Genomic DNA, 23,896 nt, shown 5'->3' with positions numbered 1-23,896 from the left:
CTATTTCTCATTTTCACACAATACTTTGCAGCTTCGGTGCATACACTTCTGTTGTCTTTAGCTGTTTCTTTTTGCCTCTTTCAGATGCACATTCATTGCTGAGCATTTGCATAGGGTCTCAGAGATTCCCTCTAAAGTTAAATAACTGCAAGAAGATAAAAACTTTAAGCAAAAAGCCAACTCCATTCTTCTTGAAGTCCAAGAATAAAAAACATGATGCCTTGCTTTGCATCCTCATCCCTTCTGCAGTCAGTCACTGCTGGCCTTCGCTGAAATCCCTTGAAGCATCCCTCTCTCCTGGTCTCTGTGCATCCTTTGGCATGTAGGAGGTAACTCACTGTACCCTGGTTGTTACTTTATTTGTGTAACACAGCTTCATATGTGTAAGAAGTGATGTAATTTGGTCCAACTTGGCAGAGCTGTAGGAAGCACAGAGGATGCTCTCTCTTGCGTTACCACCTCTTATTTTTCACCATCTTCTTAGCTCGCTCTGACACTTGGAAACTCTGACCATTGTTGCTGCCACCTCTTTGAGATTTTGGGTTGATTTGCTCTGGAAGAGAGTAGGCATGGCAAGAGGTAAGAAATTTCTCTTCTCTGTTTCTGCTGACAGCAATATAAAGCACTAATGCTGTGGAATCAAGCAAAGTTGTTACTCAAAATGGCCAAAAAGAGGAGTGTTTACCTTTTTTGTCTACATTTCTATCTGAAAAACGTAGTTGCAAGGGAAGTCTAATACAAGAATAATTTTTTTTCCTCCTAATATTTTTTGGATTTCGAGCTTTTTGTACCACTTTAATGAACCATACAATAGGCCCTGTATTTTGTAATTGTTTATGTTGTGCTCAGTTTGAGTAGTTGTAAGCAATACTCCTTAAATTTTATGCATAAAATAAAGCATGTGCATCAACATGCTTCAGAATGTACTGAAATTTAATCTAGACTCGGCTACAATACACAACGACCTCAAAGCAGAATTACTGAAGGTCATGCTGAGTTCCATATCACAGTTGCAAAAACTTTCTGTTATATTCTAAAATTTGTTTTTAGAGCTGTGTCGTGTGTATTCTGTCAGCATCACCCTTGCTTCACAAGGGGGACTGAGTTCCACGTCCTCTCTCAGCCTTTCTTCAGGTCGAGCCCCGGGCATGAAGGTCAAACGAGACAACGCTGTCCCCTTCATCCATACAGATCCGCGCTGGCTTCGCCGCCTCGGTCTGTCAGCAAGTTCCCATCACGACACCATGAACTCCCACACTTGCTGGAGCCGCTCCTGTTTTAAATGGAAGCCCAAGGGCACCTGCAGCCCAGGTACAGCCGGGGGTGGTCTGGCGCAGGTAGGCGGGCCGGAGGCTGGCAGGGCGGGAGGAGCAGCTCCGCGGCTCTGCCGCGGCCACCCACGCCTCGCCCCCATCCCGGGGCTCCGGGCGCGTCCCGCTCCGCCCGCCCGGACTCTCTCCGCTGCCGCCAACTTCAGCGCGCCACGGGCGCTGGAGTCCGCATGGCTCCATAAATACGGGCGGGCTGAAAGGGGCGGCGGGGCCGGGCCGGGCGCCGCCGCAGTAGGACGCGCTGGCGGCATCGGACCGCCCTTCTTCCCTCCTCCCTCCCTCCTGCCCTCCCGCCGCCGGCAGGGGAGGCCGGGCCGGCCGGGCCCACGTGCGCGGCGCCCGGGAGCCGGAGGAGCGGTGCTGCCATGTGTTTCCGCGGGCGAGCCGCCGGCCGGGGCAGCGCCTGAGCGCACCCCGCCCGCGATGCTGCGGGGCGCCGCGGGGCTCTGCGCGACGCGGCCGCCCCCCGTGCCCCCGCCGCCTCCTCCTCCATGAGCGCCTCGGCGGCCCCCGTCAGGCTGATGCCCGGCGGGCACCCGGAGCAGGCGGCCGCCAGCACCCCAGCCGCGGGCTCGGCGCCCGAGCGGGGCCGCCCCGCCGCCGCTGTGCCCGGCGGCCCCGCTGCCGCCCCGCCGCGTCCCGCGGCCGCCCCCGCGGGGACCCCGGCGGTGCGGGGGGCCGCTCCCGGCGGCCCGCGGCCGGTGGCGCCCAAGGGGCCGCCCACGGCCGCCCTCCAGTTGCCGGCCAACTTGCAGCTGCCCCCAGGTGAGTGATCCCTCCCCGGCTGCCCCGGCTGCGGGCACGTCCCGTGTCGCGACTTAGCCGGCATGTCGCGGTCGTCGCTGCCGGGCGGGCGGTGGGCAGGACGGAGCCCGCCGCGCTGCCCTTGCTGCTGGAGACGAGCCGCGGCGAAGGACGGCGGGCGGCGGGGGTGGGGGTGATGTAGTGGTGGTGCGTGTTTCGGGCTGCTTGTCTGCCCCAAACTTCTGGGAACCGGCGTGTGAGTCTGCCTTGCGGGCATGGGCACTGAGACTAGATTCAGTCGGGTAGCCCTGGGGATGCTTACAGCCTGTCTGGAGGATGGATCTGGAAGTCTCTGGATAAAGGCAACTTCTTACTTTGGTGGATAGCACGAAGAGCAGAAGTAACCAAAAACTCAGCTAAGCTGCCCTTATATGTGACTTGAAAAAGGCTGCTCGAGGCTTTAGTGGAACTTGGATGAAGGAGTACCTCGGGGAGGGGGTGTGAGCGTGGGCTGGCGGCTGCAGAGCGGCTCCGTAACTTACGGAGGGGTCAGGCCGCAGCACTCGCCTCCGACCGGGCGGTCCCGCGGGAATTTTTGTCACCGGCACAACCAGGCCCATGCGACTGTTCACGGAACAAAATACTGCCGTACCTAAAGAGGACAGAGTTGATAGTTCATTACGTGTTGCTCCTTGAAACCCTTCTTTTCTATAAACCCTCTGTGTGAAACATCAGGGTTCGGAGATATACCGCCCTATTTATAGATGTGCTTCCTATAGCAGCAGTGAAAATAACGTAGGAATTGCTCAATGCTGATACAGGCATCTTAATACTTGGATAGCAACAGAGGATTAGCAAGAGCTTCCACCTGCACTTTCTCTTAAGAGGAAGAAGATGCTGTTGGTTCTGAACTTCCCACTTCTCCCTGTTGGGCTGTATTTAAGTGCTTTAAAAAAAAATGGGACATTGCTTCCAGTAGTTTTGATCTCACTCTGTTGAGACCCCGAGATATGTAATGACTTCATTGCTATTTGATGCTATAATTATTTCCTGCCAGGACAGTTCTGCTGTTGGAGCATCTGTTGCAATTACTTTCAGGTTGGATATTGCTGAAAAGGATGACTGGCTTTACAGTAATCCCTGTGCTGGTAGTGCATATTTTTTTTTTTTTTCTTTCCTCATTTTTTTAAAAATCTCAGTGTCTTTGATAAAAGACATGCACCTCCCAAGAAAATATATAATGCTAATTAAAAAAAAAAAGTCTTTAGTCAGTCAGTTTGACTGTAGATTTCCCAGCACTCATGATGCTGTAATGTCTGGGTAACAGCAGTCAAGGATGAGTTTAAATCCTTGCCAACTTTCCTCTGAAATGAACCATAATGGAAATAAATTAACTTCTTGTAGCAGGGCTTCCCAGGTATTCAGGTTTTTTATCTAATACTTTTGCTTTCTGGAATGTATTGATATTGAGTTAAACACCTTTCTGTGAAGGTGGATGATCATGTGAGTTGCCTGTGGTTTGGGAACTTCAGGTTATCAAAACTTACAGGTTTTTTATAGCAGATTTGGTTTGATTGCATTCAGGTATAGTGTTAAATGTCATCTGATTTGTATTGTGGTAGGAAGCAGATGTCGCAAAAGCAGTATTACCCCTCAGTTGCATCAGATTGTTTTCCTTGCTCCTGGAACAATGCAGTCTCTGTATCAGAAGTTCAGAGGTGCTGGTACTCTGCAGCATTGTAAATAAGAATAACTGCATGGACTTCAGTGCTTCAGAAGAAACTAGATGTCAGATTTCAAATGGATCAATGTTTCAGGGAAACTTGTCTATGTAATTGTTGCAAGGTTCTATAAAAATGCATTCTGTCTTGAAAAGATGTTAGTATTTTACTTCTGTCTTCTAGGTGGACTCAATTTTTAATTAATAATAAAAAATGCAAGATAGCATTAAAGCTACAAGAGTTAGCAGCATTAAAAAAAGGAAGTGGAATAGTCCACCAAATTCCTAGGCTTGAAAAGTTTTTTATTTCAAATAAACCGCCAAATCTAGCTATACAGAATAAAATACAGAATGGAGACTGCACTTAGGTTTAAAATCATGGCATTCATCTTTTGTGGCACCTGTTAAGAAAAATGCGTACAGAAAACATCCTTCCCTTGAGTTTCAAAGGGCCGTATTTGAGGTGGCTTGTTCTCAGGAAGGCTGGACAGCACTGCCCTTATTGGTCATGCTGAGTTACTCATGAGCTGCTTGTGGCCTGGAGTGGGCATTGCTTCCATGGCGCTGCAGTCTGGGGAAGGAAGGGCACCAGCGGAGCTGTGTTTGCCTCTGTGACCTGGAGGGCAGTGGAGGTTCATGGAAAACTGGGATTTACGCTGTTCTTTCTTTTCTGTCTCTACCTCCCCTTTCCTCTTGCTCAGAGTAAAGCCAGGAATTGGGAAAAGCAGATGACTAGATAATGGCTGACTCCTCGTGTCCCTGAGCACAGGTTGCCCATCTGCTAAGTGCCTCTTTTTGTCTGATTGCCCAGGAAGGACAACTGTGCTTTACGAGTTCTCTTGGTCTTGAAGGACTCAGGCTTGCTCATGGTCACCTTCCTATGATTTCCTCTACAAAGTGCTGGTTTTCAGTGGGGCAGCCAGCTGTCAGAGCAGTGCTGCAGATACCCAAGGCCGTCCTCCTGCTCCAGTCCATCCCTGGCTGACCACCACCGGAGGTTTGAGCACTCACTAGGACTCAGTTGATCAGATTTCAGGGGTGGGTTTGGTCTTCTTACTGTGCTACCATCAGCTCTCAGACTCAATGGTTGGGCTATGTCCTCCCAGATGAAGGGAATTCGATCTACTTAAGGGACCTTTCCTCAGTTGCCCTCTTTGCTGACGAGAGCAGCGAGGCTAGCAGCATTTCAGAAGCTTTGCACGTAGTGGTCTGGGTCTGCAGAGAGCAGAGCAGCATGGTGAGGACAGCGCTGCCTCAGTGCTGAGCTCCATGTGGCCTGTGCTGATGTGAACAAACCTGCAAAAGTCTCATGTCATGGACCATCTGCTTAACAAGATATTGTGTCCTTGGTTAACCGGAGCTTAATGGGGAGGAGAAATGGATGGGCTGTGCTATTAAACAGGAGGAAATAATTGGGAAGGGAGAGACAAGGACCGTGACAAATGTCTGTAGTTCACCTTAGTGTCTTTGGGCCCCACACTGCTTTGGAGAAGTGGAGGGTAGAAAAAGAGCATAAAAAAACCAAAAAGAATGTTTTTTCTTGCTTTTGTTTGCTTTTCTTGAAGTTAGGTTTTTGTCACTTCTCTGTCTGTGTTTTCAGTCTATCCCTGGCCCTGGAATGCTCATTACAAGCAGGTGTTGAAAGGACAAGATAAATCTGCTTCTCTGCTGATGGGATGAAAAAGTACAGAACTGAGCCAGATGCCAGGGATCCTCCACTGTTACCTTCAGTTTGCTTAAAGCAGGAAAATTCTTTGAAAACCTCACCTCATGCCACGTAGGGCTATGGCAGCAGCTGCCATCACTCTCCACTGTAGCATTGGCTGCCTCTGGTGCGTGTATTTCTATTTTATGCTTTCCATTACTGCTAACACTGGTGGGGCTGAGCAAGCACGGTGTCAGCAAAGAAAAGGTGCCCTGAGTGTGCTGTAATTTCACTAGTGTGGTGCAAGGCATGGTTTCTGTGTAAAGTTTCCTTTACACCTGACTTACAGGGCAACAGCAGCAAGTTCAGCTTCCTGGTTTCTGTTTGCAGCTCAGTTGTCTTTGCTTGGATGTTTTGCCTCGTCTGTGGCAGGTTTTCCACTGCCTGCAGCTTATCTAGGCTGATAGTGGGTAACTTCAGAAAGCACAGCCACTGTTTGTGTCAGGTGGCTGGGCTGTGTGGCGTGAAGCAGGCAGGCAGCATGTGGACTCCTGTGGGTGGGAAGGAGAGAACTGGTGTAGATATTCCAAAACTGCAGTGGGATGGTATGGAGCTGGGTCTTGTCGAGTTTCTCCTAATTGTCTGTAGAACCTAAGGTAAGAGGGTAGGGCTGATAAACATTTGGATGTTGCTGCCTTCTGCTTTCAAAGTTGACCTAATACATCTCATGCAGAGCGCTGTGAATCTCCATCATCATGTTCTAGTTGTTTCTATGGTTTTTCAGTGGTAAAACCATATGAGGAATTTGATATTTTTCATATTTGTATCTGGTCCGTTGCTTTAGAATAGGAGGGAATGCTGATTTTAAAATATTTCTTAATTTATATTATGTTTGAGTAGGAGTAGGCTATCTAAAGATTTCTTGTTTCAACAGGCAGAAAACTGTAGAAATTCCTTTAAAGTATGCAGTTTCTGGATGTTGATAATCCCATGAAGTCTGAGCATAGTATTTGTGGTTAGACCAGAAGGGGCTAAATAATCAGTGCTTGTAACTTTTTTTACGCCAATAACATCCTCTGTTTAGCAGGGGATAGATTCTCTGCAAACTTCTCTATTCACATTAGGTGACACTGATTAACTTTTTTTTTTTTTCTGAGGAGGGCTGAACAATGCTAGAAGAACTAAGTCAAACTTAGATAACGGTGAGGAAATGTGTTGTGTTGTAACTAGTTGAAATTTCAGCTGCACTGTAGGACTTGATTTTGCTTTCAGGAGTGAGTGTGTCTAGCAAAATAATGTCTTCATATGATTAAATGCACAGCAATGTGGGAATTAAGATTTAACTCTTGGCAGAAGATGTAAAGCTAATGTCTAGATATATTGTTTCCCACACACAGAAAAAAAAAAAAGACGCATTCGGAATACTGAAGCATGGAAATATGATACTCAGTAAAATTAATGTTAAATGCTCTTCAGACTTTTACCATTGATTGGAGTGTATTGCAAAGAATTGCAGCTACAGTTTGGTGAATAGTAAACTTTTTTTAATCCTTAGAAAACGTGAGCATGATCTCTGTTTGTGCAGTATTTAAAGGACCTTTCAGCTTGTAGCAGTAAAAAATAGCATCATCCACACAAGTGAGAGCTGGATGAAGCACTAATTATGTTTCAGTATTCTTTTTCCCAAAGATGCTGTTAAAATCTAGGTAAGTTCATGTGCTGTTATTTTGAGTAACCATTCCATGTTTTTAAAGTTGTTTTAGAGAACCAGGTATTTGTTATGCCACTTGATTGGAGTCTGTGCTGTGCCTAGTGAAAAGGATTGTATTTACAGATATGTGTATATGCTACTTTTGATGTCAATTGCAACACTTCTGATAACTATAAAAGATTAATAATTATTACTGCATTAACATTTAGACAAAAGCAAAAGGCACATACTTTTTTTAGAATTCTTTTTGCATGAAGCGATTTTTCTGAAAATTGATGTCAGAAGAAAACCAGGTATAATTTGCAAAATGGAGAAGATCACCATAGATGTTTTTAAGTGTCTTACTCTTCAGTTGGTCAGGATTAAGGTCTGCTCTGCCATCTGGGTCACCTTTAGAGCAAAGTCCACTAACAGATCTTTTCCACCAGTATCTTGAGGAAATAGTCTCTGATTGCAACTGAAGTGGGGTAACGGCAATAGATGGAAGATCCTTGTTGCTAATGAGCAAATCTAGGGTCTGTTAAGGCTGGAGAACTGGTGAAGCTCAAGTGATCTTACTGTGCTGTAAGAACAGTCCAACCGTATTATAACACTTAATTTTCATAGCTTGTGTTTGCAGACTTCTTCCAGTGCACACTTCCAGTTTGGTGGAGGCAGAGGAGATGCTTTCATTAGTACTGGCTGCTCCTAGGAGTTGCCTGGGAAATCAGAGTTCCTTGGGTGGATATCCAGGCTAGATAACAACTGGATGAAACAGCATGCCCTGGTTGGCACAGCACCTGTAGACTTACCCCGGCAGCTTGCCCAGTGGCAGTTGCCACCTGTTCCCAGTGGAGTCCTGGAAGCCAGGTCCAGCTGACTGGTGGGTGGTGCATACCAGGCAGTCTCAGTGGGGCAGCCAGTGTTCTCTGTTGAAGGGGATTAGTGCACTCAGAACACCTTTATACATAGCTGGCATACTAGGCACTTAATAAATATTACACATTTTCCGCAGTGACAGTTTCCACAATATCTGTGTAGACAGAAGTTAATGCTTCCCATGAAGGTTTTGCTGTCTTCTGCAATAATTTTTGTTTGCTCCATCACACTTAGAGCAAGGTGGCGATCAGTGTTAAAATTCAGTGTTGATCCCTTGCTTGCAAGTGAAAAACCATCCAGCCGAGGAGTGAATTTGCACTTTCATAAGTGGAATTCAGCTTTCTTCTGGTCCTCAAGTAAGCAATGAGGAAACAAATGTCACATTGTAAAATTAATCTGAATTAACTGACCTCTTACTTAAGTGAAACAGAGCTTTAAAGGGGGCTGATCTTGTCTTTTGTTAAAACACCAATGATGTTTTGAGCAACTCTTGGTTTAAAATTAAGATTTTTAGTTCAACATTTCAGCTTCAGATTTCTCTGTAACAGCTAAATGGCTGTTCCAGAAATGGTAAGTACAGGGTGTTGGCATACCTTCTGGTCCTTAGAAAGCTGTCTGCTGTATATATATATGACTGCACTGTGCCAAACATATAACTTGCTATTTGAAGAATTTCACTCCAGTGAATCCTAGGAGTACACAAGAGGTTGTGGTGTAGAGAGTCAGTGCTTCTTTCAGTGCAGTAGGAATTGTCTTGAGAGTAAGGAAGTGTCACTTTGCTCCTTTGCAGTACTATTTCACTGCCATCAGCTGAGTCCCCAGCAAATATTTGAAACTCCTGTATGAGGTAATTTGGGTCCCAGAAAATGTTCAAATCAGATCATCTTCACTGTAGACAGTCCTAGAACTGTCTGATAGGAAAGCAACCAAGCCTCAAGGTGCAAAGTTGCAAACTACAAAGATGTGATGGGGAAATGCTGATGGGAAATTATCCCAGTTGCTGAAAGGCGTGGCCCAAGGACAAGAGCTAGATGCTATCACAATATCAAATAAGCCTCTGCCTTGTGGTACACAGCATTGGCTGGGAATCCCTGATGCCTACACACAATAAAAATAACACCTCTTGGGATTCAAGTGTAATAAATACACTCTGAATCCAAATAGAAACAGTAGTGTCATCTTGTAACAATGCTCAGAAAACCTATTGGTTGGGTTTTTTATTGTTGGCTGTACAATTATGCTTTTGCTTCAGAGTTCTACTATAACTGTAAAATTATGTGGATATAAATGTATTCTCAAGGAAAGAAGCTCATCTGTATGTGCAGTCAAGGAGAACTTTTTTAACGCTGAAATGTGGGCCTGTATTCCGTGAAAAGGCATCAGAAAATGTGAAAATGATGGGGGCCCAGTTGCTAGACTGTTAAACAGATATCCATCTGGGCACCAAAATTCATTGATGAGCAGCTAGTCTCCAACAGCTGGTTGAGCAGTGTGTGAAACTTGGCTTCAGATTTTTGCAGTTTTAGCACTTCATGTCTAGTTCCTGGAGTAAGGGAGGGAGAGGGGACTTTGCTTACATCTTTAGAAAGATGTGTGGTGTCCATTATTCCAGACTGTTTTAAACAATAGGATACTAGAGTCTGCTCCATCCTGTCTTGAAGAGATGTCATCATGCCTTTCCTGGCCCTCTATGCTTGGAAAGCCTCTGTCTGTACTGGCTATCTCAGGAGCTGGTGCCTGCTGTTAGCACAGAAGGATGCTTAGCTAGAGAAAAATTTGAGTTACTGGGGGCAAAGGCTGTGACTGTAGGACTGTAAACCCTTCGAGCTGTTAGTGTGTACATGGTGGCTGTTTAAAACACTGCTCACAGCAGCCCAGACAGTCTGGGAAATGTTAATGCTGGTGGAACTGTCCTGTCAGCTGGACAGTGATGTCTGTAAGGAAAGCTGGTCACTGGCTTTGAAAAGGTGGGATGTCAGACATCAGCCTTGAAAGTTGTGTTCCAGAGTCTACATGAATCTGCAGTGCAGATTGTGCAGCTAGCTAGCAAAGATGCCACCAATATCTTTAAAGAGTTTACAGGTATAACATTGTCTATAGACTGTGTTCTGTAGCATGGACGAATATGGGGAGTTATGCCCTTTGAATTTTTCTCCTGACATGGAAATTAATGATTTCCTTATCCACAGGCAGAGAAGGTGTCTTTCATTGGAATTCAAAATCTGACATTTCATTGTGACTCTGTAATATCTACATGCTAGGCACTGGTCCTGAGCCATTACTATGAAGATCCGTAAGTTTAGAAGCTTCCCTGGAACAAAGGGAATGAGCACAGAGGGTGATTTCTGAGAAATGTAATTACTTAGTTTCTGAAAAAAAATGTGAATGGAATTAATTGGTAGAGGGCCTGGATGTGTGGTGAGTGATTCTGGATGCTGCAATAGCAATTTTTGATTGTGGGTTGGACATTTCTGAATTCTTATATCAGCTAGAATTGACTTCTGAAGGTTGGAATGATTTGCTGTATGGAGTAAAATGTTTTGTGGCTGTAGTGTAGATGCTAAACAACTTATCTTGACCCTATATAGTGTTGATGAGCCCTCTGCCCTGCTTATCTGGGAAATATGAGAACAATCATAGGTGTTTTTCCCAAGAAAAACCTAAACCAGGCAATCTTTGTGACTTCACAAAAGATCTGTTGTCTGAAGTCAATTGCATTCAAAAACAGAAGTTAAGAGATCATTATTGAGAGCCTGTGATGAGGTAACTTGATGTAGCCTCTAGACCACTGTTGTAGCTTCATTCCTAAAACAGTGATGCGTAGCTAGGTGTTGCCTCCAAATTGGGCTGTTGTCCTTGTTTCTTCATCTCCACTACAGTGTTTGCATAGACATCTAGGAAAACTCAGGTACTGAGTGAGGCTCATAGGGAATAAGTAGTTCTCCTGCGTGTACTACAGACCAAACTTAATCTGAAAACATTACAGCCCCTTCATATTAGAAGGATTATGTCAATCATGTAGAAGTTAAATTACTGTCTTCCAGTATTTCATTAACACTTTGTGCCTGTTTAGCACTCCTTTTCAGCTAACCTACTGACATAATGCACCTTGATAGAATCACTGCTGCAACAGTCTACATCTCTAATAATGCCCTCTTTTGGTCTGTCTTCTTCAGTCCTGTAATGTATTTTTTAAAACTTTTAAGTGGCCTATTCTGTGGGGCTCAATAAATGGAATTTAAGAGGAAAAAACAGGATTTTTTTTTCCTAAAGAATGGCTTTAGAGAGAGAAACTGTGTGTTCTCCTGTTGCATGGATTAGTAGTATTTGGTATGTTATTTTCCAAAATTTGAATAATCCTAAACAGTCAAAGAAACTTAAAATCAGTATTCCTTTTTAATTGCCACTTAGTTTCCTATTAAAACATCCCCTTTAAAGCTTGGTCTTAGCTTGAAATAACTTCCTTAAGAGCTATTGCTTTGTTTTGAATGGTTCAGTGAAAGAATGGGATTTGTTTAAGAACAGAGACCTCTGACACATTACTGTTGTTTTAAAACATTTTTGTTGTTTAGTTACTGATTTGAGACCTGGAAGTTCCTGTTTAGCCTTGTTTTTATAATTGGGTTGAAGTGTGCTTTACTAAGATTGGCAACACACCTGATGCAGGCGCTCTTTGTTTCGAAATAAGATAAATTTACCCTTCTATGAAGGCAGCTTCTGTGACTTGTGTTCTCTTAAATGAGTTTGGTCTCATTGTGGTTTGTTTTAGCTTGTATTTTATAGGAGCAAAAGACTTATTTTCATTTCCTCAGGTTATTCCCTAAGCAGCAGCTCCCAAGAGCTGTTTGGTTGAGCAGCTCGGTTAGAAACCTTGTAATCAAAATGGTGGCTTAACTTGACAACTTCAGCTTCACCTGTAGTAACAACATAAGGTGTATCTCCACTGGAGCACAAATGCCAGCTGGTTCATCTCAGGAAATTCCTGGGGGAAGTTCCCCTTCAGAAATGTCTCGGGCTTGTCTTATGTGGTGGAAGTTGCCGTTGCGGTGGGATGCCTTTAGCATTCATTGGTGTTCAGTGCTGCTGGATGAAGCCCAGAGCTTCAGTTGGCAGCACAGGTTTGTGTTAACAACGTTGTGGTTTCCTTAACACTATTCCCTGAAACACAGTGAAACCCATGCAGGTGGCATTACAAACAGTGGCATAAACAGATCTCTGCTGTTATCCCCCAGCTTGCTGCTGTCTCCAGTGAGGCTTTGGTGCTTTCCAGTTAAAATGCAGCGGTATCTGGAAGCTGCTCCTCCTGCTGACCTGTGTTTCTTGGTTCTCAGGTTGGGAGCTAAACCAAGTTCAGAAAAAGTTGGGTTTCCTTCACCAGTGGTGTTGGGACAGTGAAAATTTGTAGCAGAGGGATCTCAAGTTAGCAAAATGAAATTTCATCAGAAGGGTTCTGGTTTCCATTGCTTGCAGTGCTGGCATGTCTAGGTAGAGGCTGACCTGCGTGGTGGCTGCTGGAGCTTTGCAGGATGGCTGCATGGCACTCATCAAGCTGGTTGTCTGCTGCCCTGGTTCCAGGAGAAGGCAGGGCACTGAGTGTAGATCTCAATGAGACCTCTTGCCAATGAGGCAAGAAGGTATAGCATGACTCTTTCTGTGTAGCTTTGGAAGAAACTGAGTTGGGTTTTGGTTGTCAGGTACTTCCCCTCCAGGGAGCCCTTCACAGGGTTACAGCTGAAGAAAGATGTGCAGAGAACAAATGGCTGAAACAACTGACTGTGTTCTAACTACCTTTTCAGCCATTGTAGGAGAACCAAATAACTTTGCAAAGTACATTTTTTGGCAGGACAGGCAGAATATCTAAGGACAGAAATCTCAATTAACTGCAAAATGGTTTTGGTTGTTTTTGATCTGCAAGAGACATCTGAGTACTCCAGTGAAGCATGTTAGAAGTAATCCCTGATGGTAACTGGTCACTTTGGTTTGGAAATAGGAACAGCTTTGTAGCCACAAAGGGGTTGTGCCTTGCTCTTCATATCGAAGTGCATGAATAGTGAGGAAGTCATTCTTGTTCTCTGAAACAACTCCAGTAAACAATGTTCTAGGAAGTTCAGCCCAAAAGAGGGCATCTCTAGTGTTATGAGGATGCTTCATCGCTCATTTGCTACGATTGATGCTGATATTTTGCTCAGATTGCCAATACCTTTTCTGTTTTTAAATGCAGTGGTGAGAGGTGTTAGCTGAAACTTTATGCTTCAGTCGTTCAGAGGTCCTGTGTTGTTTCGTATGTTCTCTCTTCCTTCTCCCCATTTTCTTGTGGAGTTGCAGTTAGTTTTGTTAGTATTTGCCTTCTACTGAACACGAAAACAGCTCTTGATAAGAAGTACTATCTCTCCCCCCTCCCCCCCCCACCAAGTGAAGAATGTGGATTCTTGCACTTACCTTCATTTCTGATAGTAGCATCTTGGTATCTGCACAAGTCTGTTTACATGACCTTTCTATTGAGAGCTTCAAGGTTACCATCACCTGCTGTTCCCTCATTTCACACTTGTGGAGCTGTATAAAGTGTATGAGACTTCAGGCATTGGTTTGGAGAGCCATGGAACATCTTCTTCTGTCATAAGAGACCTCCTGTGCCACCTCTTGGAGTCTGTGCAATTCGCTGCAGTATGGGGTTATTGCTTTTGTTTCCAGGTGGAAGGGGAGTATCAAAGTTGTGAAAAACTGTAATTAAACTATGGCAATGGGAAGTAAAAAAGAAGTGTTGTTCTCAACAGCGTTCAAAGTGTTTCAAGCAATTCATGTGTCAGTTTAGTGTCCCTTTGTGACATTAGGTTGTAACTGCCCAGAACTGTCTCTCGTCCTTGGACAAGATGTGGCTCTTCATTGTGTGGAACTGTAGCTCTAGCAGCTATTTCCAATTTGCCTTCAGCTTTATCTGTGCATCAGGCATCAATAGCATTAAGTCTGCAGAAGCAGTAGTTAGTAGATTATCATTATACTGGTTTGGAGTTAAAATTTTGCGAGTGTCACAAAGAGCTGCTGCCATGAAAAGGTTACTATGCTTTATTAAAAATTCTGCCACATGGAACAAAGATAGGGAAATGATTGTTTTTTCTGAGGGGATCAATTTCTTACTCCAACTTATATTCCAGTAATAGGCATTATCATAGTCAAATGTTCCAATCGAGGCTATGGCCGCTGCAGTGACCTTAGGTAACTTCTTCTGTGGATGCTCTCACCAAGTTATTTTCATTTAGTGTGGATGTCCTTGTGTTGCCTAGGGGGAAGGTTGCTTTATGTTTTGGGTTACATCCTTTTTGGGATCATTGTTATCCTGCTCAAATATAAAGGGGCTACTAGTTTACCTTTTCTTTTTTGGCGATATTAATGAATTTACGTATGAACTGTATTGTATTTGCATAAACTTTCTAGCTTGCTCTTGAGGTAATTTCCTGTCAAGCAAGTAGATTGTGCTGGAAACTCACCCGTTCAGGTGACTGGAGGATGGGATACTTTTCCAGCAGGGTCTCCATCTCTGGTGAATGCCAACTGAAAATGCAGAACAGTAGTGCAAAACCAGTCCCAGCCCTGTAATCAAGTTGACTGGTATCAGCATGGTTTCTCAAATGCAGAAGTAGAAAATGCACTTCTGATAATTTGACTTAACAGACAAATTTAATGAGTAGTGACAAAATAGCCAAGTACATGAAAACTAACTCTTAATGCATTCCAAACCTCTAAAGGAATGAAACAATAAGTTTATATGTGCCTTCCCAAAGTAGTAGAGGTGTCAGTCATGTTTTAAACCAGGCTTATAAAAGAAAAGCCAAAAATCTCCAGTAGCAACCCTTCTGCCATTCTGAATGTAGACCTAGAGCACAGAGAAATGCTAGTAAAATGTGGTCAGCTTTCTCTCTTTCAGTGAAATCTGCATAAACATGTGGTCTGAACAAGGGAAACAATGCCCTTTTTCTGGCTGATGATAAATTGTTTGCCATGAATCACTGTCTAAATAAGATGGTGTGAAAAGAAAATGAGAAATCTAATATGTTTTCTATAATTCCGGTTATTCATTGACTAAATGAAATGATCCATTTGTACCTCAATATAATTATAGTCAAGTCATCGGTGGAGGAGGAGAAAGCTGAGTTGTCAGGTGGAGTTAGCAGTGTTTTTTTCCTGAATATGCAACTTGCCTTGTGCATCTGCCCCATGTAGTAAAAGCTTATTGAGAAAGGAGGGGATCATGTGGATGCTGCTTTTGCAATTCTCAGCTTGTGTCTGCTATGTAAATGGCAATATGTTGATGTTACAGAATTTTACACCAGGTTTTGTGTCATCTTGCAATATCCTCTTATGCTTTTAGATGTGGAGGATGAAAAGCTGTTTCTAAGCATGTGGTTATAGCTTGATTGTTTAAAAAAAAAAACCAAAACATACTCAACAAAACCCAACTTGTGGAGCTTGTGGCTTTTTCTGTTGTATGCATTTAAACTCCGACAGAAGCAGTGGTTTAGGCTGTATTGTATGGTTATATTTTGACAGCTTTCAGACTAACCAAGCAGTAAAAAGACTTTCATTGCAGTCTTGTTTTACACTAGGGAAGATCGTTAAGTGTGCATAGAAGATTTGGGTTTCAGACATTGGATAACTTGGGAGAAAGTGTAATGCAGTCCTCCAGAAACTTTCCTTAAGGAAGTCTTAATTATGTATCTGGATTTTCCTGTACTTCCTCCTTCCTTTTATTTGAAAGGTTGGTGTTAACTGAGGGTGTTTGAGGATGGTCTTTTCAGTGGTGGACTTTGCAGCAGCTGCTGCTGGAGGCAGAGCAGGTGAGACAGCACAAAGGTAGGATTGTCTGCAGCTCTCTTGAAGGATCTCAGATGGTACAGACCAAGTATCCATCCAGCTGGCATTTTGTATTTGTGATTGTTTTGAGTCCTCTGAATTTTTCAGAGATGAGCCCTTAGGGGAAGAGGCTTTAGTAGCTGAATGGTCTTTCCCCCCCCCCCCCCCCCCCCCCTTTCTGTTTTGTTTTTAATTCTTTCCCACTGCAATCTCCCTGCTTCAATAAAACCATGGGTTTTAATGCTTGACAGAGGGACAGCTTCAAATACTGCAGTGACCTTGATTTTCATGGGAGACTACTGCCCTCTTGGTTGGGGAGGATAGTCTTGATGGAGGTAGGTGAGTTGATACTAATCAGGCTTCAGTTCCCACTGCAGTTTTCTCTAAGCTGTGTTTTCACCTCTAAGTATGTGCCTAAATGTTCAGAAACTGAAGAGGCAGCCAAGTGTGATAGCAGTGATGAATTTTGCAGGTTGAAGAACTGCTTAAAATTAGTGCCAAAGTAATCCCAGTGTGTGTGTGTGTGTTTTGTGTGTCTGTCTTTTTAATGTTCCAAATATCTTTTGACTCAAATGGTGAACTGCTTTGCAGTTTGCATCTTGTATGCACACCGTGTTTCAACATGGCCAATGGTTAAGTTTTTCTCTTGAATTTAGGAATTCTTTTCTGTCATAAGATGCATAGTAAAGCTGATGTGCACTTAATTCTTATATTTCTTGGCAGCTGTTCCATGGAGTAATAAAGTAAATATTGCATTACCAGTGTGGTCTAGTTATTTCTTCCACAGAAATATAGGAAAGCCATAATATAACTTAATTTCACAGCCTGAATGTGTTTGGGTTTTTTTTTTTTTTTTTGCAACAGGAACTGTTCTTATCAGAAGCAGTAATGGTCACCTAATGCTGGTATCTCAACAGTCAATAGCAAAACCACAGAACCAGACACAAAACAGCACAAATGTGAGACCATCTGTGCCGACCAGCACACCTGCAGTCAGAATATGTGCTGTGCAGGTAACTTCTCTCATAACTTCAGTTTGACATAGCTGTATGGTATGTAGTTCTAATAGGGTTTGCAAATAAGTTGTGGAGGGTTAAATAAGCGTTTGAGCCTTTTCTGAATGGGGTGACGATGTTTGGTTTTGCACCAATAAACATCACTATGTGTTTTGCTTTCTTGCTTGGGAAAAAACTTGCGAGCTGTTATATATGGTAAAGGTCAGATTAGTGAACTCCTCTCTGATGATGATGATGATGTAAACCATTTTAAGAAAAAAAATTGCCAGCCAGAATTGACTATATCGTTACTGCTAGTGTCTAAAACATTGTGATCCTTGTTGGGATGTTTCTCCAAATCTGAGTAAAGCTGAGGACCTTTCCCATGTCCCTAGGATATTCCTCCTTCCCTAAACTCTGCTGCCTTTTTCTTCCATCTCTTGTAGTTTGGTCAGCACACAAGGCTAAGGAGCTACAAGAAAGTAACAATTTATGTATTTCTTTAACCATTTTATTCTGATGATGCATTATCTCTAAATGTCTCTGAATCTGTTATTGAATATTAAACTGACAAAGAGCTTTGTTGAACAGTGTTTAAACTATATGGACTGTGTGAATGACACCTGTGTTGTTACTGTAAGAGAATGTGTCTCGGTTTGTATCTGACCTCAGCTTCAATGCCTATTTTGTCATTGACTTGCCTGACATCTGTTTTCTGCCCATGTGTAATTATTTTTTATTTTTATTTTTTCAAAGAATTCTGGCACACAGTTAGTAAAGAAAATAGCAGCTGCTCCTGTGAAAACGTTATCCCAAACAACAAATGCTGTGGTTTCTACTGTTCAGACACCTGCTGTAATACAGGTACTTTGCAAACTTTATAGTATGGTGGAATGAGTGGTGGAAAGAACTAGAGAAAATATGGATGCATTCTTGTTATTTCTATCTGTAATCAGGTTTTCAGTAAGCTTAGTAGCCTTTGTCCTCATAACAAATTATTTCCCAAATCGGTTTTTTTAAATGCATAATTTAATTAGGCTTCTGTCAGCATGTGTCAGATAGTCTTATCTCACTACAGTAGAAAGCACATGAACAATGAATAAAAGCAATAGTTCAGAGAGTCATTTCCAGTGCTTTTGTATGCTGTGACAGAGCTCCTTCAATCTCTTGCTAAATCTTCTCTGGGAAATGTGCACATGTTGGAGCACATTTTCCCCTGATTCCTTAGTGGGGAAAAAGGTATACCTGAGATGATGTTGAGGGGAAAATGAGGTCTGCACCAATCAAGCTGTTTTTCATGTGTATGATGTTTTTTCCCCTCATTATAAGCTGAAGGAAGGTCATAGCTGAAGACCTGTTCTCTAATTGAGTGTGGCAGATGGGTTCCACAGGTACAACTGTAAATAGGCAGTGGTTGAAAATGCCTCATTATTTTTAGGTAGTAGTTCTGTCTTATTTCCTAGGTTTTGTTTTGCTTTTTCTAGAGAAAAATGTTGTAGCCCTTTTCTGAAGAGGCTTTTATCACCTTCAGAGTATGAGATTTTTCCTACATATGGTTCATCATCTGTTCTTGGGGAACCAGATTTCTGGATAAGCATGTGGAATGAAAAGAAACCTACATTTTTCTGCAGATAGTATGCTTTGTTCTCATAATCTGGAGGAGATATCATGAAGAAGTCTGGCTCATATCTATATTTTGTGACAAGACTTTGAAGGAGACTGAGCTATAGCAGCTGACAAAACACTCGGTAAATGAGCAGGATCAGTCATTCAAAAAATCGTGCTGGATGTATGTTCTTGAACCTGAGGATGTTTGAAGGACTGGGGGATGTGTGTACTGACAGTGGTAGCAGTCTGACTAACAAGTTCATCCTTCTTCTGTTCTTCTGTATCAGCAACTGAACACTACTCACACTCTGCTCTTTTTTCACTTCCCTCTCACTACAGATGGATAATGTTGGGGCTAAAGTGGAAAACCTAGAGGCCTCTCTTAATACGTTTTCTATTTTGCTCAGAATGGAAACAGTGTACGCTTTGTGTCTGAATACAGTAATGGATATTCCTTACTTTTGCTTTGGAATACTAGCTTGCAAACCCTGTATTTGTGATCTCTGAATAGAGAGAGGTCTTTAGGATAGAAAAACAATAGTCATTTACTATACTACCCTTGCACAGGGGAAAAGAGATGAAGGTCATCCATCATCTGATGGATGAAGTCACATATGTCCTCGCACTCTCCTGTGGGTAAACAGTGAGATTCATCATGCTATTAACTTCTCTTCTTAAAATTTTTATCTCCCTTTGGCTTGTTTTTTCTGTACTTTAATTCAGTTTTGATGTAGTCTATTGAACTTGTGTTCTTCTGAGATATTTAAAGACATAGACTTGGAGTATTTTTTGTGACTTCCTTGAAGCCCCTCTGTTTTACAGAGGATTTCAAAGCCCTCTGTACAAGCTCCTTGTGCAATGAAGAGTAAATAGATGCAATGCGGATATATCATGCCATCATGTGGTCATGTTGCTCCTCATCCTGGGGTGGACAAGAGTGCTGAAAAGGGAGTCAGTGCAAAAAGTTGACATAACGATCTGGGGAAAGGATAGCAGAGCCCTTGAGTCTGATTTCCTTGGCAGCAATTCATTCATCAGTCTCAAAATAACTTCCTGACCTTAGTCTTGATAATTTTTTGAGGTCACAGGGAGTGGAGTGTTGGTGTGGAAGTGTGATGTCACCACAGAAAGTGGTGGAGAGTAGAGAGGAAATAATCCTTGGCTTGGTTGTGCATCTTCAGTCTTGTGTGAAATACAGCTTGGAACACTCTCTGCAAAACTCTGTAGGTACTGACTGCAGGATTATTCTTCTCATCAGTGGAAATATTTCCCTTTTCTGACCTCCTGAATGTTTAAGCTATGAGGTTAGACAAAATTCCTTGCACATTCTTATTTTTTACCTGTTTCCCAGATGGGGTAACAAACCTGCAAAGTGTCTAATTAGCATCATGCTGGGGCACTTTCATTTAGATGCAGAGCACTTCTCTTGAAATTACTTCAAAATATGCAGGATTAATGCCATTTTTTTGTGGTGACGGTTTCTCTGTTGCTCAAAGTGAAAATGAGAATTGTCAGTAGTGAAAAAGGTTGATGGCAGATGACAGAAATCAATTCCCATGTATTCATTTTCTTGGGAAAAGGGTCCAGGAGACTTCCTGTTTTTTCCTCCCTCAGCTGATAAAATACTATTCTAGTCTTGATGTGTAAGCATGCTGGAATTTGCAAGAGATCAGCTCCTGTTTTCGACTTTTAAGAGCCCAGGGCATTGCAACTTGGCAGATCTGCACTGTGTCCCCTTCCATCTTCCTCCTGCCCATCTGTTTGTGGGATTCCTGTGCCCAGTTTGCCTCCCTGTGGTCTCAGAGCTGTTGAGCCTCATCCTTGGAAGAGGCAGTGGTGGTGGCAAAGATCCTGCAGAGAGCTATTAAAGTGTTACCAACAGTGGGAGCCTAAGCTAGAAAGCTTTCTGGTAGCTGCCTGCTGCTTTCATGTCAAGCTGGCAGCAGCTTGGGGAGGGGAGGGCACCCACCTAGAAAAAAAAATTGTAAATATATGACAAAAGTGTTGAGGTTTTGCTTTACCTTTAAACGTTTGTTGTTTCATTTTCCCTATCCTGAAAGACTGCTATTCTACATGACGTCTATCCCACTTTTAATTATTTTTTATTTTATCCATGGTAGGGTAAGTTAGACTCCTGTCTAACTCTCTTATGATTGATGCTATTAGCCAGTATTAGTTGTGCCTGTTCGACTAAGCTGGGTGCTTAAATGTGTTAAGAGTCAGTGGGAGCCATTACATAGTGCAGATCTGAACCTGGAATTTGGACTACAAAACCAGACTTTCCCTTCCTCTTCACAGGCTTGGAGGAGAGATGACATCCAACTTTAGGTTTCAAATGTTAACCTGGAACTCTGCCTGTGGGTTCCCTCTAGCTTTAAGTTGAGGAATCAAAAGTAGTGGTTTTTTGCATGGGCAGATTATTTTATTCGTATTTTATTCTGTTGTATCAAATGAACTGTGTTGGGTTTTTTTTGTTATGGTTTGTTTGTTTGTTCTCTTTAAAATCTGAAGTAGAAATACTTCAGTTTAGTGGGTTTTAGATTTAGCCTAGTTTGTAAAGAAGGGAGGTATTTTTTCCTAAGCCTTAATTACTCTCCTGTTGCTGGAGCTTCTGAATCTGTTGGTAAATTATAATGAGCTTTTAAAAAGAGGCCTCAAAAAATAACTGAATTTTGTGATAATTTCTGTAAGGGCAGAGGAGAAGGAGATCCAAATTGCAGTCCACGAGGAAAAGGCAGGAAGAACATGTTAGGTCAATTTGCTGAGCTGGCTGCTTCTGCTGGCATTTGTATCCTTCCAAAGTGGATGTGATGTCTTTTGCCTGCTCTGTGTGTAATAGGAAAAGCAAGGGGCGTTGCCATTGGGAGAGGAGCTTCAGGGCAAGACTGGAAGATAAATAATCACTGCTGGTTCTGCTTGTCTTCAGAATAGTATCATCTGGCTTAGCATTATCCAAAATCCATTAGTCTTAGATTGTAGGAGCCTGGCAAAGTTAATATACTGGTTTCTTCAAGACAATTTTACCTTCCTCTCTTCCTTCAAAGTTGCCAGCAGTGCTTTGGTCTGGATGTGCCTCTGTAATTTCTTCCCAACACTTTTGACTTGTAAATAGAACTTACTGTATTAAATAGAGCTTCCCAAAGCAAATGAATCTAAACTCTAAAAACAAGAAGAATTGTTTATTTGTGTTTCAAATAGCAGTGTGGAGGGAGGTTGCTACCTTTTATGCTAGCAGAATCCAGGGTAGTCGCTACCTTATATGCTAGCAGAATCCAGTATGTTTGTCACGTTGTTCCTTGGTTAAAAAGTGTTAATTTTTCTCTTCAGCCAGCAGCTGCAACAGCTAGTGTTACTACAGTTACTGCTGTAAAGCCTTTGAGTACTGGAACACCTGTAAAACTTCCAGTTACAGGACCACCTGCACAAGCTATCTCCCAAAAGGCAGTCTCTGTGAAAGCAGAGGGCACAACAGTAGCACAGACCAGCACTTCTACAGTAAGGAAAAAAAAGTTTTTAATTAAAAAATAACATTCTGTATGTTCATCAGAGGTTGAAGAGACAGTACAACATCTAACAGTCTTCTCTTTATTTCCACACTAGGAGATGCTAGAGAATGTGAAGAAATGCAAGAATTTTCTTGCTACTCTAGTAAAATTGGCATCTAGTGGACCTCAAGCCCTTGAGATGGGGCAGAATGTGAAGAATCTGGTGCAAAACCTACTGGTGAGACTTGTTTTTCAAAACAAAGGCTGCATCATTTGTCTATGGATTTTTGACATTTATCACAGTTTTGTTCCTGTTATTTTGTAGATTTTATTTTTAACAGCTCAAGAGTTGGATTTGTGTCTGAGTGCATCTGACCCTTGTTAAGTCTTACATTATAAATCTTATTTTAACTGAATCCCATGCTGTTTTATTTTCCCCCCTCACATTTCTGTTTCACTTTATGCACACAGGTAACTGCTAGCAGGAGGGGCTGGTAGCGTTAATACAGCCTCTGGGTCTGTATTTTTTTTTCATGTTAGTGTAGTTTTGAGTCCTCAGTAGCAAGAGTCTGATGTGCAGGTTGCAGTGCAGTCCTAAGTCCATACTACTGCTTTACTCCAAGACAGAACTGAACAGTGGAACAAGAATGACATTATCAATAGCTTAAAACAGTAGGATGGAGCAAACAATGTGGTGGCTGCCAACCTCACTCTCCTTGCAGGTGGCTTCCGTATGGTGCTTTGTGCTGTATCCCAGCACAGCTGGGTTTTCCTGGTAACGATTTCTCCTGCCACTTCTTGTCATGGCATTTGACCGCTGCTGCTGTGTTGTTGTTCCACCGTAGCAGAAGGCTGTGTGCTGGTGGAGGGGGGTGGCTTTGCTAGTGGGACCAAAGGGCTTTTCAGTCTAGGAAGGTGTGATGTAGACAGGTGTAATTTCAGAGAGCAGATTGTTTGAAGAATGCAGCCTTGCAAAAATTTGCTTCTTTAGCCCTCTGTCCCTGCTGGAATATACACCTTCCTTCTGTGGGAAAAATAGAGTTGTTCTTTCTTGTGCTTACAGTACTTGTTGTTTTTTGGGGTTTTTTTAAAAGATCAATTATTAAGAGACGTTAATACATTAACTGCACACTTGCTTGCTTTTTGTAGTAGTTTAAAAATCTGCTATTCAGTATGTGTATGATTTGTGTGTATGAGAGAAATGAGTAAATTGCAGCTGGGAAGCAAAATGACTCTTAAGGCAGCGTTTCATGAAGTGGGTGTCAAGCACCCTGTATGCACTGAGCCTTAGTGTGCCAAACCACTTGCATCTGTGTCAGTGAGACCTGGGTGACCCGTGTCTGCATCTCGGTGAGATCTAACAGTCAACAGATCAAGTGGCTAAATGGGAGAGCTGCTGGAAGCTCTGTTTGTCTGCAAATACACAGTCTTTAAAATCCCTGTTCTGGTTATGTAGCAACTTGGAGCAGTTTCTCCAGAGGTGAATATGAGTGAGAGGAGTAATTTCCCAGCAGAAATGGAGATTGGTGCTGCTCTTTGTGTGTCTGTACCTTCTTGGGGGAGATAGTGTTCTTGATGACTCTGGGAGGGTGAGGAAGAGGAGTAGAGTCTGGGGGTTAGCCCTGTGTACAACTAAGGGGTCACAGAAGCTCACTGCAGCTTCCTAACCCTCCTGAGCCTCTGAGTCAGGTGTTTGTGTTGGGACAGGCTGGAAAGCATTAAGAAAGGAAACAGTACTCTGCAATTCAGACGACTGTTACCTGGGGATATGCAGAAATGTTTTGATTGCTTTGAAAAGAGTGTGTTAAATGTTCTATTATGATGTGAATGCAGTAGTCTGCAATTGTCTTATAAAAACTGCTAAGTTGTCATTAGTCTTAAATGTCTCTAAGTTTATTTTTATGCAGATAAACTACCTTTACTGAAAGAAGTACTAGTAGTTGATTTAAAA

The 23,896-nt window shown here is 42.8% G+C and overlaps 1 protein-coding gene across 1 annotated transcript in view; it reads left to right on the top strand.

Annotated features, from left to right (window-relative positions):
- The first annotated feature begins 1,822 nt into the window (after window positions 1–1,822).
- The window catches only part of TAF4B (TATA-box binding protein associated factor 4b), a 70,418-nt gene continuing 48,344 nt past the window's right edge, over window positions 1,823–23,896 (top strand). The window contains exons 1-5 of the mRNA XM_031504021.2: window positions 1,823–2,096; window positions 16,722–16,870; window positions 17,609–17,716; window positions 21,788–21,955; window positions 22,061–22,183. Coding sequence (XP_031359881.2) covers window positions 1,823–2,096; window positions 16,722–16,870; window positions 17,609–17,716; window positions 21,788–21,955; window positions 22,061–22,183 — 822 coding nt within the window. The remainder of the gene's footprint in view (window positions 2,097–16,721; window positions 16,871–17,608; window positions 17,717–21,787; window positions 21,956–22,060; window positions 22,184–23,896) is intronic.

Source organism: Lonchura striata, chromosome 1, assembly GCF_046129695.1.
Source record: "Lonchura striata isolate bLonStr1 chromosome 1, bLonStr1.mat, whole genome shotgun sequence".
Classification (NCBI taxonomy): Eukaryota; Metazoa; Chordata; class Aves; order Passeriformes; family Estrildidae; genus Lonchura; species Lonchura striata.
Note: the sequence above shows the minus strand (reverse complement) of the source record. Positions and strands in the feature narration are given on the sequence as shown.